A 15,199-nucleotide genomic window follows, 5' to 3' on the forward strand; every position below is an offset into this window, starting at 1 on the left:
AATCCTTCTTTTCCCAGAATACATGCTGTCCAGCCCAGACACTTCCCATTTACCATTTTTGAAGCTAAATTACGCGCATAAACAGACAGTCTCCAGCTTCCATTTCCATAAATCGAAACGCCGCCCTCGTCGTGCGCATGTCTCTCTGCCCCGGTGGCCCCACCCCCCACCGAACAAAGGCCCACCTACTATCTCGAATCTTAAAGCAAAACCGACGGCCCCCGCTGCCATCCCCAATTCGCTAACGGAAGAGAAGAGTGGAAAGCATACAAGCCCCAGCGGAGCGGAGGCCGAACCATCACCAAACCCGAGCCCCGACCTCCCGCCTCGCCGTCGCCGGCGATCAGCCGCCGCCGCCGCACTAATCCCTGCCTTGTCCTTATCACAAACCCGCGGCGCTGGAGCTCTGATGCTTCCCACCCCATGGCCTTCCACATTCCCTTCCCCCGCCACTGGCTTCCTTCTCCTCCTCCTTGCCCTCCTCGCCGTCGCATCGGGGGCCCCAGGCCCTAGCCTAGGAGGTTTCGATCGGGGGGAGCCCCCCGGCGCGGACGAATACTCGATCCTTACGTTCCACGACTACACGCCGCCCCCGCCCCCCGCGCTGCTGCCGCCGCCGGCGGCCCCGGCGGCGACCTGCGCCGGGGACCTCCGCGGCGTGGGAGACCTTGACACCCAGTGCGTGGTCCATGAGTCGGTGAGGCTGGGCGGCGGGGTGTTCATCAGCGGCAGCGGCAGCCTCGTAATCCTCGACGGCGTCGCGGTCACCTGCGAGCGTCCCGGGTGCGTCGTTTCTGCCAACCTCTCCGGTGATCTCCTACTCGGGAACAGGGCCCGCGTCGTGGCCGGGTGGGTCTCCCTCGCAGCGGCCAACATCACGCTCGGCGACGACGCAGCTATCGACACCACCGCGCTCGGCGGTGACCCGCCCGACCAGACCAGTGGTGTACCCACCGGGACGTATGGGGATGGCGGTGGACATGGCGGCCGTGGCGCCAGCTGCTTCGTTAAGAAGGGGCAGGCGCAGGAGGACTCATGGGGAGGTGATTCCTACGCTTGGTCTGCACTGAAGACTCCAAATAACTATGGGAGCAAAGGGGGATCCACTACCGTCGAGAAGGACTATGGTGGTGGTGGTGGTGGTGTCGTGTGGTTGTTTGCTGAAGAGATTGTGATGAATGGAACAATTCTTGCTGATGGTGGTGACGGTGGCAGCAAGGGTGGGGGTGGCTCTGGGGGGAGCATCTATCTGAAGGCTTCCACAATGTGAGTATATTGCATTGGTTTCAGGCACATTTCTCACTTCTTATTACTTCCTACTAGTTCCTATTCCGTTTTGAGCTGTTAACTAGACATTTGAGCAAGTTGATTTGAGGGAAGAATGAAATGTCATTGCAATGAAAAATGAAGAAAGCTATACTAGGTTCTGTCCTTTCTGGGCTCAATCGGGATTTCAAGCAGAGACAGTTTGTGTAAAGCTGTATAACATATTGCTTGCAGTGTGGTCATTTAGTACAAATACATACAGGAACTTGCTTGAGTTTTTGGATGGTTAAGATTTGAAGTTTATGTTCTGCTTACAGTACTTCATTGATAAACATAAGTAGCATATGGATATCATGTTTTCGTAGTGAAAATAAACAATCTCACATTGTGTTTTTTCTAGTGGCACAGTTAGACGATTTTGTAATGCTGATAATTCATAAACTTGAGCCAGATTTAAACTCAACATGCACTCAAAACAATGGATGGCAATGGGTGCTATACAAGTAGTGCTGAATCAAGAGAGGACCACCATTTGTTTGTCATCATCAGATAAATAATAATAGCCACTGTACTCCCATCAGTTGAACTGTTTGGTGTGCTGAAGGTAGTCGCACCTTTGTTTTGAGTAATTATTTGGCAATGTAACATGGTCGTGATTAAGTTGATGTTAACCCTAAGTACTTTTTAGGAAATCAGAGGTAGCTTGACATGAATGAAACAATTGACACACTAGAGAACAGTGGGCTAGTCTGCTGACAACCTAATCTTCTAGTACATTGTTGATAGTAAGTAGAGGCCCAATACATTTTTATCTCTGTATCAGGTCTGGTATAGCAACAAAATTCCTTTCTGGTTGAAATAGAAGGGGTAGAATGATAATTTGAGTCAGTTTATGATGGATGGAGAATTTAATGTGTTGTTGCAATCCTTTTTTTGACATTTCTTCCCTTGCAGTTTGACTTTTAAACTCATGTCCTTCCATAGCCTGAATGTTTCTACGTTCTGATGTAGACTTCTTTTCTGGTTCTTATTATTAAAATGCTATGCGGTTCACCTGTGTATCTTGACAAGGAATCTATTTTTGGTTAAATTCATTTCCTAAAGATTGTACATAATTCAGTCACTCCCTTTCTGATGCCTTATTTGAACCAGGCGAGGAGGTGGCAAAATAAGTGCTTGTGGAGGCAATGGTTTAGCTGGTGGAGGTGGAGGACGTGTTTCCATCGATGTTTTCAGTAGGCATGATAATGCACAAATTTTTGTTCATGGTAATTTACTTGGTTTTCTTTTGCGTCAGTGACTGCATATTTTTCAAATGGGTTACCTGTGTTTAGTTCATTGTAGTGAAGTTATTGACCCATTTATCTGCTACTGCTCTCCTTACCTCATACATTCTTACTTCCGATCTATTATTCTATATACAATGTTGCAACGATGGAGGTAACAACTGTAGTCCGGTATACCTATAGTAGCTGGTTGATGGACAGTACAGGGTCTGTTCAAGCTTCTTGACCTAATAATTTTAGTGTTTAATTTTTTATTTTTTTCTTGATCTACTATTATTGTTATTATGGTTACCAATAATACTCTTTTACTTTTCTTATCCTCCTTTTTGGTGGCTCTTGTTGGATTTCATCAGTAGCCAATCCCAAGTTTTTTTTTGGGACTAATAGGCTTTGTTGTTGTTTGTGTACAGGGGGGGAGAGTTCAGGATGCTTGGACAATGCTGGAGCAGCTGGAACACTTTATGAAGCAGTACCTAAGAGTATTACTGTTAGCAACAATAACTTGAGCACACAAACTGATACGGTTTTTCTAGATCCCCCATATGAGCCACTCTGGACAAATGTTTTTATCAGAAATCGTGCCAAAGTTTCTCTTCCCTTACGCTGGAGCCGTATTCAGGTTTGAGGCTGAATTCTTTATTGATAGTGTAGCCATACAATTTTGTTTCAAGCATTGCACTTGTTTTGTTTTCTGGAGATGAACTCACAGAGAAGTCACAAAATGTTTTTTCAGGAATGTCTTAGCTTTGTTTCTCTTTGTGTCTTTCTTACATAGATAGGGGGAGTGCTGTTATTCTGGGGCTTGTCTGTACTTTCCGTTAACATTTTAGGCCATAGACATACATAAACCCTCCAGTCATAAATCACAAAAAAATGGCATGCTGGGCATGCACATTATCCCCCCAAAACCCATAACTCTGATCATTGTTTTCTACAAAAGAAAAGAACGATATTTTGAAAGGCTTTTGTGAGACTTACAAAATATATAATATATAGTTATATACCATTTCATTTGACAGATCTAAATACACATTAGGCTCCATTTGATGTTGGCAATGGAATTGGGTCAACGGAATTGAGTTTCCAAATCAATGAAACGCTGAAATGGTATTGGACTTTGATTCCGTTTCCACGCGTTTGGGTGTCTGTAAATTGTTCCTTGGAAATCAGAATCCACATCCGTCCCTCTTCTTCCCCTTGGCCGGCGAGGCCCTCCACGCCCCTGCTCTTCCACGCCCCGGCGACCCCGCCCGCTCCATGCACCAGCAACCCTGCCCTGTTCCGCTCCGGTGACCCCGTCCCTGTTCTGCGCGCCGGTGATCCCCACCCGTTGCATGCGCTGGCGACCCCGACCCCTCCACGCGTCGGTCCTCCACCCGCGGCGCGCAACGGCGACCCCGCCCTGCTCGGCAGTGAGGGCGGAGGGGAGGCGCTCGCCTTCCTTCTGGGGGAACCAACCTGGGAGGACACCGGTGGTGGGCGGTGGCGGTGCGCGGAGACGGGGCACGAGCTGCCGGGGCGGGAGAAGGAACCAGTGCTGGAGCGAGAGCGGGAGAAGCTGCCGGTCCCGCGCCTGCCGCCTCGCGCGCAAGAAGCCGCCACTCAACGATTCTACCCAAAACCAAGCCTCACAGGTCCGTATTGGTGGCTGCTTGTTTTGTGTACCGAGAATACCGTTTGGAATTGGGAGTCAAATTCCAAGATCCAATTCCAAAACATCCAAAACCGTGGTATTGAAGATATACGATTCCAATTACTCAATTCCTTGCTGAATGCCAACATCCAAATGGGGTGTTAAGATATTGTAGGTCGAACTTTTGACTGCATGCTCTCCAAAGGGTCACTTTTTGTGGCTGGAGGGACTAGGGAGTACATCTGCATGAGTTAGTGCTGCATATATAACAGGTAGATAATGCACATTGTCATTGCCAGCTGGTGTGCTTGCTTTCTTTTGAGATCGATAGAGTACTACCAGTTGTTAGTGTGGTATAAGTAGTCTGAAATTAATTCTGAATCTGTAGATTTTTAGTTTATTTCACTAAAAGTTTCCTCCCTTCTACTGTCATTTTCTTAAATGCTTCCTATTTTCAGGCTCAAGGACAGATTCTTTTAGCTGGTTCTACTCTAACTTTTGGCCTGACACATTATCCATATTCAGAATTTGAGCTGCTGGCTGAGGAACTTCTTATGAGTGATTCCACAATCAAGGTTCTTTTTTGCTTTTGATTTCCTGTCATTTTCTGCACTTTTGGCTATATAACATTTTGTATGTTGTATGGATACCACTCCATTTTTCAATCAAATTCAGGTCTTTGGTGCTTTACGAATGTTGGTAAAGATGCTCCTTATGTGGAACTCAAGAATGACTATTGATGGTGGCCGAGAATTAGGCGTGGGAACTTCATTATTAGAAGGTAGCAATTTGATAGTTCTGAAGGTACGTAGACAACTGTAACGCATGCTACATCCTTTTTCTGTCCGCCTTTACTCTACATGATTTTTTTTTCACATGCTTTTTCAGGAAGCATCTGTGATACATTCTAATGCTAATCTAGGGATTCATGGTCAAGGAGTTCTAAATTTATCTGGTCAAGGAGATACAATAGAGGCACAGCGCCTTATTTTATCACTGTTTTACAACATATTGGTACATCAAAATGCTTTTCTGTTTTGTTTGTCCACAATCTATCTGAAATTATTCTATCTGTATCGTATTGCATGCCTGTTGTGCCTTTCTTAGCACATTCCTATTGGTTGTGGACAGGTTGGACAATTTTTTATATCTTAAATTCTCAAATAAAATTAGTCCTGTTATTTGGAACTCGATCACTCGTTGGCATTTTTTACAGGATTTGGCTGTTTTGTTTTTATTCTTTGCTCTGCTATTTACTTATCTAAGTTAAGATGCTGAATTTAGATGGTTCAAAGTTTAAAAGCCTCTTGAGATGATCATGTTGCTTTCCATAACTGAAGCAATCAAAATTCTATTTCTTGCTTTCCTTGGAGGCTGTGTGCTAGTATAGCCATAATATGGGAAATATGTTGTCATAGGTCTTTGACTGGTCCAGTTCAATATTTCATTGTCGCAGTTAGACTGTCTGATATTTTTTAGCCATTCGAAGAACATTATAGTAATTAATAAGTAATTCTTTTCTTTCAGGTTGGACCTGGAGCTGTTCTAAGGGGCCCATTTATAAATGGAAGTCGTGACGAGATGTAACTTATCACCTTCAGATTTTGTGTTAAATACTCTTTTTCATTGTTTTTCTCATTGGTGAATGATTAATGTGATTTTGTGGCAACACCAGGGCCCCAAAACTGAACTGTAATGAGAGTTGCCCCATGGAAATCTTTCATCCACCTGAGGATTGCAACTTGAACTCTTCATTGTCTTTTACTCTACAGGTGTACTATTAATTCTCCCACGTTGTAAATTTCCTCATGTTGTGCTGTTCTATCTATTTCTTTTAAAATAAGATGCATTTTCAGTGCTTAAACTTGTCTCATGATGTCATCTAGGTCTCTAAACTTGACATAGGCAAGTTCATGTTGATTAGGAAGACTTTGACCTTGAGTGGTTCATTAACAAGTTTAGGGACTCAAATATGCATTTTAAAGCCTAATTTGGCAGCTATCTCAGCTTCACATAACATCATGAGTTTGTTTGCTAAAAAATAAAGTGATTCAAATCTCCGTTTTTTCATCTAAAATGAAAACAAACGTGGTTTGCCCAAACACCCTCGATGCTCCCCGGCTAAAGCTCCATGGATTCTTGGAGCTAGTCCAGCTTCAATAATTGTTGGAGCTGAAGCTCTGCCAAACAGGGGGTTTAGGGACTTAGATGGCACCACCATGCAATAAGTTTAATTTTCTGGTACATTTTGCTCTGTATATTATTACCTTGATTACCTTTTAGTTTTACTTGTAACCCATGGTGGCTTTTGTAATGCAGATATGCCGCGTTGAAGATATTGATATTTCTGGCCTTGTGCAAGGAACTGTCATTAATTTTAACAGAGCGAGAAGTGTCACTGTGCAGACTTCTGGGACCATAAGTGCTACTGGACTAGGTATGATCATTTCTTTTTACGGAAGAACTGTGAGGGAGGTCCTCACAGCAATAAGATAAATTTAAATAACCCAAAAGAGGGAGGAGAGCACATACAAAAAGGAAAATAAAACGAGGAAAGAAGAAAGTTTACTATCATGTTTTGTGGCCACTGACTATGCAGAATGCCACAAGCCACATGGCAGTTCTGTTATAGACAAGTTTTGGAATAGTCCCATTATCAGATTTCAGTTACTTGGTCAGGGTATCACAGTCTGCTTATTTTAGTTTTGACTTTTGAGTCTGTACTGCTGAACTACGGGCCTTGAACTGGATGCATATCTATTCTCTTTGAACTTTGTTATGCTATATCTAATTATATTAGGCACTTTGAGTAACTACATTGGCTGGCCTTTTAAACTTCACACTTATCTTAGAATTCTTAAGGTTGTACGAAACTGTCCTTTTTTTTGCTTGTATTGCTTTCAGTTTACTGAATGTAATATTGATTATTTGGTTAGTACTTCATAAATTTGTATCAAAGTATGCATGATCCAAATTTTACAGCAATGCACTGTAATATTTCCACTGATCTCATTGTTAATGTGTTCGTTTTTTGTAGTCTTGTAAGATTTTAAAGATTTTCATTCATACAAATTTATTTCTATGAATAACACTTATATTGAATTGTACCGGGGGGGGGGGGGGGGGGTGGAGCGGCCATTTAAACGGGATAAATGGCCAATTAAATGGTATTAAAATGGGATAAACGATCATTTAGACGAAGAGTCTACAGTCGCATTTGAAAAAAATTCTTTGTGTCGTACATACAAAATCTCGGAAATATAGTGCCACCTAGACAAATTTCCCTTTTCTTTTTGTTAATGTGTCGTTTTCGCTAATCTTGTAGCTTTAAAGAGTTTGGTGAGACTTGCTGATTATATTGTTGTGAGTAGTGACTGCATTGAAAGGTAACTCCCTGGGGAAAATACATAGCGACACTTGGAATAGGGAAGGGCTCTAATGGGAAGGGGGAAGTGACTCCTTAATGTATGTATTCCCAAAGTAAAAAAAAAATATGTAGTAGATCTTCCATGATAGCTACCTTACACCATTGCTCTGTTAAAAAAATTCTCTTGTAACTGACAATCATGACCTGTTTATTATTTTGCTCTGGGACGATAATGTTGTAGCAACAAATATATCTTATAGGCTGCCTTTCAAAAATATATCTTATAGAATGTTCCAAATGTTTAGTGTAAAAATTTAAGGATATTTGGCACCAATATTATAAATATTGTTCTTATTTTGCTACTATTACTAATGTACCTTCTTATACTGTTATACATAATTTAAATAATATTTTTTGTGGCCCTTGGTGGTGGTGGTGCATACAAATAGCTTTGTTCATGCTTTTCTCTCTCATTCCACGCATTCAAAGCATTTAATTCTCAGTTTTCTTCCGCTGGACAAAGACACATCCAAGCTTTTTATACCTATATATTTGCGAACTATAGTAAATGTCAACAAAACTACCAATATTTTGGGCTAATAGTCACAGACCTAAGACAGTTTGTGTCCATTTTCCAAATCCAAATACACCAGGCCACCTCTATTTTGGGTTGGCTTCTCACAAAACTACTACTTCATGACTAGTATTCCTCATTCATGGCCAGTCTGGCGTATTTGCCAAATTTGTCATGCTAGGCATGAATTTGTTAGGTTTGTGAATTTACTTTTTCTTTTTCTCGAACACGCAGATGACCCTTGACAAGAAACAGTTACGTGCGCACCCTTGACAAGAAACAGAAAAATTACCACAACAGGAGTGAACTCCCAAACACTACTCATTAGGGCTAGGGCAGTCTGAAATTGACTCCACAGAACTAACCTTGATTTGCAGTTGTCTGATTTGAGACAAGCTGGCTTAATTCTCTATCAGTTGGCCGTGAGGGGTATTTCTCTATCAGTTGGCCGTGAGGGGTATATTGAAAAATATATATTTTATTTGAAACGGTATAATGAATAAATAATCCAGATTAAACAACCACATGTATTTGAAATCATACTGGTTGGTTTATTGGAATTTAATGCATACATGTCCTGTTTTTTGGAGATTCTTTTTCTTTATTATTGACACAACTTTTGCTAGCTATTATACAATTTTAAGTTTCTTCTGTTTGCAGGTTGCCGAGGTGGAATTGGGCAAGGAAAAATGTTAAGCAGTGGGCTTAGTGGTGGGGGTGGGCATGGTGGTAAAGGTGGCGATGGCATTTATAATGGTGGTCATGCAGAGGGTGGATCTGCATATGGTCATGCTGATTTACCATGTGAACTTGGCAGTGGCAGTGGTAATGTCAGTGGATCTTCAACTGCTGGTGGTGGTATAATAGGTATCAAATATTGCATATGTATTGATGTTGCCCTCTGTTCAGTCATTGTTCCTCTTTAACAGCATTGTCCTTGTGCAAATTTTTAGTGATGGGTTCTTACGAACAATCTCTGCCAAACCTCTCCCTTTCTGGCTCAATTGAGGCAAATGGTGGTAATTTTACTGGTTTGATATCTCATGCCACAATTGGAGGACCTGGTGGTGGTTCTGGTGGTACAATTCTTCTTTTTGTGCGGACTTTACTCCTAAAGAAGGACTCTGTACTTTCTAGTGTTGGGGGAGTTGGAAGCAATGGCAGTGGTGGAGGTGGAGGGGGTCGGATTCACTTCCACTGGTCCGATATTCCCACTGGAGATGATTATATTCCTTTTGCAACCGTTAAAGGAACAATACTTGCAAGGTTTGTTTAATTCTAATGCTTCTTGTCAGGCTGTTAGCCCTTCTCCTTTTGTTTTACAAGTTTTGAATTATGTTAAAGGCCTGTTTTTGGTGTGCTTCGTGTCTGCATGATTGTTTAGTTTTAATCCTACATGGCAATATTCAGGTTGGAACAGTACTAGCGCCTTTCATATGTATGGCACTTTTAGTATGGTTTCAATATTTATATGGTCATGAGCTAGTATTATTCACTATTAACATAACTTTCGGTCACCTTCGGTTTGTCAGTACCAGTTGCTTTCTCCTGTTACTGCCTTTTTCTTTTTTTCTCGAACAACGCAGGAGAACTGCGCGTCATTTCATTAAGGTAGAAGAAATGTTACAAGGGTTAGAGACCCGACACACACCCCACACCCTAAACACTAAGATACAGACTCGCCACCCAAAGATCAAGAACGACCAAAAGCCTCCGAGCATTAAGCTACAGCAGGCAGCGGCCTGATAACAAGCTCCTGGAGTTTGGAAGCCCCAGCCGAGCACCAAAGCTCCCCCTCCGCGCTAATGGACCTAAGGACCGCCTGAACACTTGGCCTCTTATTATCAAAGACACAAGTGTTGCGGTGCTTCCAAATCTCCCATGCCACCAGGATTATCAAGGAATTGAGGCCTTTACGCGCTTCTTTGGGGACAGCAGCAGTAGACCTCTTCCACCACCCTGAGAAACGAGTTACAGGAGACTGTGGTGCCAAATGTAGCAGCCCAAACTGATGCAAAACCAGGGACCAGACCTGTCGAGCGAAGACACAGCCCACTAGCAAATGATTTATTGTTTCATCCTCTTGATCACATAAGGGGCAAAACTCAGGATGGGGCAGATTCCTCTTTGCTAGTCGATCAGCTGTCCAAACCCGGTTGTGAAACACCAACCAAATGAAAAACTTACAGCGCGGGGGAGCCCAGGTTTTCCAGATCCTTCTCCACGACCCAAACTTGATGGATCCAAGAAAGAAGGCTGCATAGGCAGACTTGCTACTATAGGAACCATCCTGCGTTAACTTCCAATTATAACTGTCCGGGATCTCTGGATGCAAAATAATTCCGTCCACCCTATCCCAAATGTGGAGGTAATCAAGCAATACCTCTACTGTACGAGCTCCCCTAATATCTTGAACCCAGCTTCTATTATGCAGAGCTTGGGCAACAACAACAACAACAACAACAAAGCCTTTAAGTCCCAAATAAGTTGGGGTAGGCTAGAGTTGAAACCCATCAGAAGCAATCAAGGTTCAGGCACGTGAATAGCTGTCTTCCAAGCACTCCTATCTAAGGCTAAGTCTTTGGGTATATTCCATCCTTTGAAGTCTCCTTTTATTGCCTCTACCCAAGTCAACTTCGGTCTTCCTCTGCCTCTCTTCACGTTACTATCCTGACTTAGGATTCCGCTACGCACCGGTGCATCTGGAGATCTTCGTTGCACATGTCCAAACCATCTCAACCGGTGTTGGACAAGCTTTTCTTCAATTGGCGCTACCCCTAATCTCTCACGTATATCATCGTTCCGAACTCGATCCCTTCTTGTATGACCGCAAATCCAACGCAACATACGCATTTCCGCGACACTTAGCTGTTGAACATGTCGTCTTTTCGTAGGCCAACATTCTGCACCATACAACATAGCAGGTCTAATCGCCGTCCTATAAAACTTGCCTTTTAGCTTCTGTGGTACCCTTTTGTCACATAGGACACCAGACGCTTGCCTTCACTTCATCCACCCTGCTTTGATTCTATGGCTAACATCTTCATCAATATCTCCGTCCCTCTGTAGCATTGATCCTAAATATCGAAAGGTCTCCTTCCTAGGCACTACTTGACCTTCCAAACTAACATCTTCATCCTCCCGAGTAGTAGTGCCGAAGTCACATCTCATATACTCAGTTTTAGTTCTACTGAGTCTAAAACCTTTGGACTCCAAAGTCTCCCGCCATAACTCCAGTTTCTGGTTCACTCCTGTCCGGCTTTCATCAACTAGCACTACATCGTCCGCGAAAAGCATACACCAAGGGATGTCCCCTTGTATGTCCCCTGTGACCTCATCCATCACTAAAGCAAACAAATAAGGGCTCAAAGCTGACCCTTGATGTAGTCCTATCCTAATCGGGAAGTCATCCGTGTCTCCATCACTTGTTCGAACTCTAGTCACAACATTGTTGTACATGTCCTTAATGAGCCCGACGTACTTCGTTGGGACTTTATGTTTGTCCAAAGCCCACCACATAACATTCCTTGGCATTTTATCATAAGCCTTCTCCAAGTCAATAAAAACCATATGTAGGTCCTTCTTCTTCTCCCTATATCGCTCCATAACTTGTCTTACTAAGAAAATGGCTTCCATGGTTGACCTTCCGGGCATAAAACCAAATTGGTTCATAGAGACCCGCGTTATTGCTCTCAAGCGATGCTCGATAACTCTCTCCCATAGCTTCATAGTATGGCTCATCAACTTAATTCCCCGGTAATTCGTACAACTTTGAATATCCCCTTTATTCTTGTAGATCGGTACCAATATACTTCTCCTCCACTCATCAGGCATCTTGTTCGATCGAAAAATATTGTTGAACAGCTTGGTTAGCCATACTATAGCCATGTCCCCGAGGCATCTCCACACCTCGATTGGGATACCATCCGGTCCCATCGCCTTACCTCCTTTCATCCTTTTCAACGCCTCTCTGACCTCAGATTCTTGGATTCTCCGCACAAAGCGCCTATTGGTGTCATCAAAAGAGTCATCCAACTGAAAGGTTGTGTCCATATTCTCACCATTGAACAATTTGTCAAAATACTCTTGCCATCGATGTCGGATCTCATCCTCCTTCACCAAGAGATGCTCCCTTTCATCCTTAATGCACTTAACTTGGTTGAAGTCCCGTGTCTTTCTCTCACGAACCCTAGCCATCCTATAAATGTCCTTCTCTCCTTCCTTCGTACTCAAATGTTGGTAAAGATCCTCGTACGCTCTACCCTTTGCCACACTTACAGCTTGCTTTGCAGTCTTCTTTGCCACCTTGTACTTCTCTATGTTGTCCACACTCCTGTCATGGTACAAGCGTCTATAGCATTCTTTCTTCTCCTTAATAGCCCTTTGGACTTCCTCGTTCCACCACCAAGTATCTTTAGCCTCGCGTCCTCTTCCTTTGGTTACTCCACATACCTCTGAGGCTACCTTCCGAATGTTGGTTGCCATCTTGTCCCACATGTTGTTTATGTCGTCTTCTTCCTTCCAAGAGCCCTCTTTGATAACCATTTCCCTAAATACCTCTGACGTCTCCCCTTTCAGTTTCCACCACTTTGTTCTTTCAATCTTAGCTTGTTTATCCCTACGGGCACGCACCTGAAAACGAAAATCTGCCACCAAAAGCTTATGTTGAGAAACAACACACTCTCCTGGTATCACCTTGCAATCCAAGCATGCTCGTTTGTCCTTTCTTCTTGCGAGGACAAAGTCAATCTGGCTACAGTGTTGTCCGCTACTGAAGGTCACTAGATGAGATTCTCTCTTTCTAAAGAAAGTGTTGGCTATCATCAGGTCAAAAGCTACCGCGAAGTCCAGAACTTCCTCCCCCTCCTGATTCCTACTACCATACCCAAAACCTCCATGAACTGCCTCGAAACCTGCGCTTGTAGTACCTACATGCCCATTAAGATCTCCTCCTATAAAAAGCTTCTCACTACTAGGTATAACTCTAACCAGGCCATCTAAGTCTTCCCAGAACTGTCATGGTATTTCTGCCATGGTATGCCCATCCAACCATCTATCTGTCCAAAACAATATTTCCTCTCCATTTCCAACTATGGCATCAACTGCAACATTAAAGAGGGCCCGGGCTTTGTGAGGAACAGTGATAGAAAGACCGGCCCAAGGCCTTTCAGCATTTGTCTTTTGCGCCCACAACCACCGAATCCTAAGTGCCCAACCAAGGAGCTCAAGATTATGGATCCCAAGGCCTCCATATTCAACTGGTCTCTGTTACCTTTTCCCAGGCTACCAGGCAATTGCCTCCATTGGCATGTTGGTGACCCTTCCAAAGGAAGCCCCGCCGCTTTTTGTCAATAGCCTTAAGCACCCATTTAGGAAGGTCCAGGGCTATTAAGATATATATAGGGACAGCAGTCAGCACAACCTTCACCATGACTAACCGCCCAGCCCTGTTCATTAGAGAGGCCTTCCATGTCTTTTATGGTAGCCCAGACTTCCTCCTCAGAGAATGGGGCATCAAGATCGGAAAGATCATGGTGCTGCATATCTAACTCATCTAAGTTAAGAGTATAGTCCCTTACTTCAGCACTGCCAAGAATGTTCTCATAAAAATCACCCACTGCCTTCTGTTTTTCCTCCTGCGAAACGACCACCTGATTACCAACTTGCAGTTTTTGGATGAAGTTCTTCTTCTTTCTGTTCTAGCTTGTTGATGGAATAAAACAGTATTGGCATCTCCTTCTTGAAGATACAGTATCCTAGAGCGCAGCCGTGCAATGGTTCGCTCTAGAGAAGCCAAACCGAGACAATGCAGTTTGAGTTTCTTTCTCAGCCATTCCTCGCTCTCAGAGAGTGCCCTTGAATCTCTCTATTTCCATGTGGTGAAGAATCTCCCTGGCCAGCTCAAGCTGAGCTTTAATGTTCCCTATTTTTTGCTGCTCCCATTTTTGTAGTCCCTTACTGAGGCACTGTAGTTTAATGAATAGGCGCTCTACAGCACAATTAGATTATACCGGAGCCTCCCAATTCAGTTTAACAACAACAACACAACAACAACAAAGCCTTTAAGTCCCAATTCAGTTTAACATCATCGAGAAAACCAGGGATTTTGGTCCAGAAGCTCTCAAAATGGAATCGCCGCTTGCCGCTAGTGCTCACTTTCAAACCCAGAATGAGAGGGCAATGATCCGATACACCAGCTGCTGTGCTTTGCAGGACAGCATCAGGAAAAATATTGCCCCAATCACCACAACAGAAAGCTCGATCCAGCCTGACCAGAGTAGGCGATCTCCTCTCGTTGGACCAAGTATATTTTCGGCCCAAGAGCGGGATCTCCTTGAGATCCATGTCATCTAGAAAACGCCGAAATATTCCCATCATTGCTCTATCCAAATTAGCATTGTTCTTGTCGGCAGCTTGATAAATTAAATTAAAATCTCCCCCTAGAAGCCAAGCTCCATTGCACAGGGCACTGATATTTCTTAGCTCTTGCAGAAACATCACCTTCTCATCATCTTCTTGTGGCCCATAGACACCAGTGAACCACCAATTGCGACCTTCTTGTTCCGAAAACAGAACAGAAGCAGAATAAGTATCTACCCTAGAAGCCACTGCCTGGCAAGAACACCCTTTCCAAGCAATCAGAACCCCTCCTCTAGTCCCATTGGCTGGGACCACAATGAAGTTATCATACACAGACCCAAAGACCGAGAGAAACAAATACTGGGACATGTTGGCAGCCTTAGTTTCTTGCAAACAGACAATGTCAGCGTTGCTGGACAAAATAACCTCTCTGACAAAATTCCGGCGATCCCTTTGATTCAGGCCTCGCACGTTCCAGATTAAAATAGACGAAGGATTCATCTAACCCAAGAAGGGCGGGCCTGGTGCAAGCGGTAGAGTCTTACCGCCTGTGACCAGAAGGTCCTGGGTTCGAGTCGTGGTCTCCTCGCATTGCATAGGCGAGGGTAAGGCTTGCCACTGACACCCTTCCTCAGACCCCGCACAGATCGGGAGCTCTCTGCACTGGGTACGCCCTGTTAGTCGTTGAATTCTCACTCTTGGTAGTAGGAGAA

The 15,199-nt window shown here is 43.7% G+C and overlaps 2 protein-coding genes across 4 annotated transcripts in view; one reads left to right on the forward strand and one right to left on the reverse strand.

Moving 5' to 3' along the window:
* Nucleotides 1–269: 269 nt before the first annotated feature.
* Nucleotides 270–15,199, forward strand: part of LOC136515068 (uncharacterized) — a 32,677-nt gene continuing 17,747 nt past the window's right edge. For all 3 annotated transcript variants that reach the window (XM_066508752.1, XM_066508753.1, XM_066508754.1), the window contains exons 1-11: nt 270–1,266; nt 2,419–2,534; nt 2,963–3,171; nt 4,644–4,760; nt 4,861–4,989; nt 5,074–5,199; nt 5,713–5,768; nt 5,861–5,957; nt 6,505–6,622; nt 8,787–8,993; nt 9,080–9,392. In XM_066508752.1, the coding sequence (XP_066364849.1) occupies nt 410–1,266; nt 2,419–2,534; nt 2,963–3,171; nt 4,644–4,760; nt 4,861–4,989; nt 5,074–5,199; nt 5,713–5,768; nt 5,861–5,957; nt 6,505–6,622; nt 8,787–8,993; nt 9,080–9,392 (2,345 nt within the window). In that variant the 5' untranslated portion in view covers nt 270–409. The remainder of the gene's footprint in view (nt 1,267–2,418; nt 2,535–2,962; nt 3,172–4,643; nt 4,761–4,860; nt 4,990–5,073; nt 5,200–5,712; nt 5,769–5,860; nt 5,958–6,504; nt 6,623–8,786; nt 8,994–9,079; nt 9,393–15,199) is intronic.
* Nucleotides 14,157–14,987, reverse strand: LOC136518217 (uncharacterized). The gene has a single exon (XM_066511865.1). The coding sequence runs from the start codon at nt 14,985–14,987 to the stop codon at nt 14,157–14,159; it is 831 nt and encodes a 276-aa protein (XP_066367962.1).

Source organism: Miscanthus floridulus, chromosome 17, assembly GCF_019320115.1.
Source record: "Miscanthus floridulus cultivar M001 chromosome 17, ASM1932011v1, whole genome shotgun sequence".
Lineage (NCBI taxonomy): Eukaryota > Viridiplantae > Streptophyta > Magnoliopsida > Poales > Poaceae > Miscanthus > Miscanthus floridulus.

What these genes read in the sequence shown, in the direction of transcription:
- LOC136518217 (XM_066511865.1), bottom strand. Translation starts at nt 14,987, where the DNA reads ATGAATCCTTCGTCTATTTTAATCTGGAACGTGCGAGGCCTGAATCAA.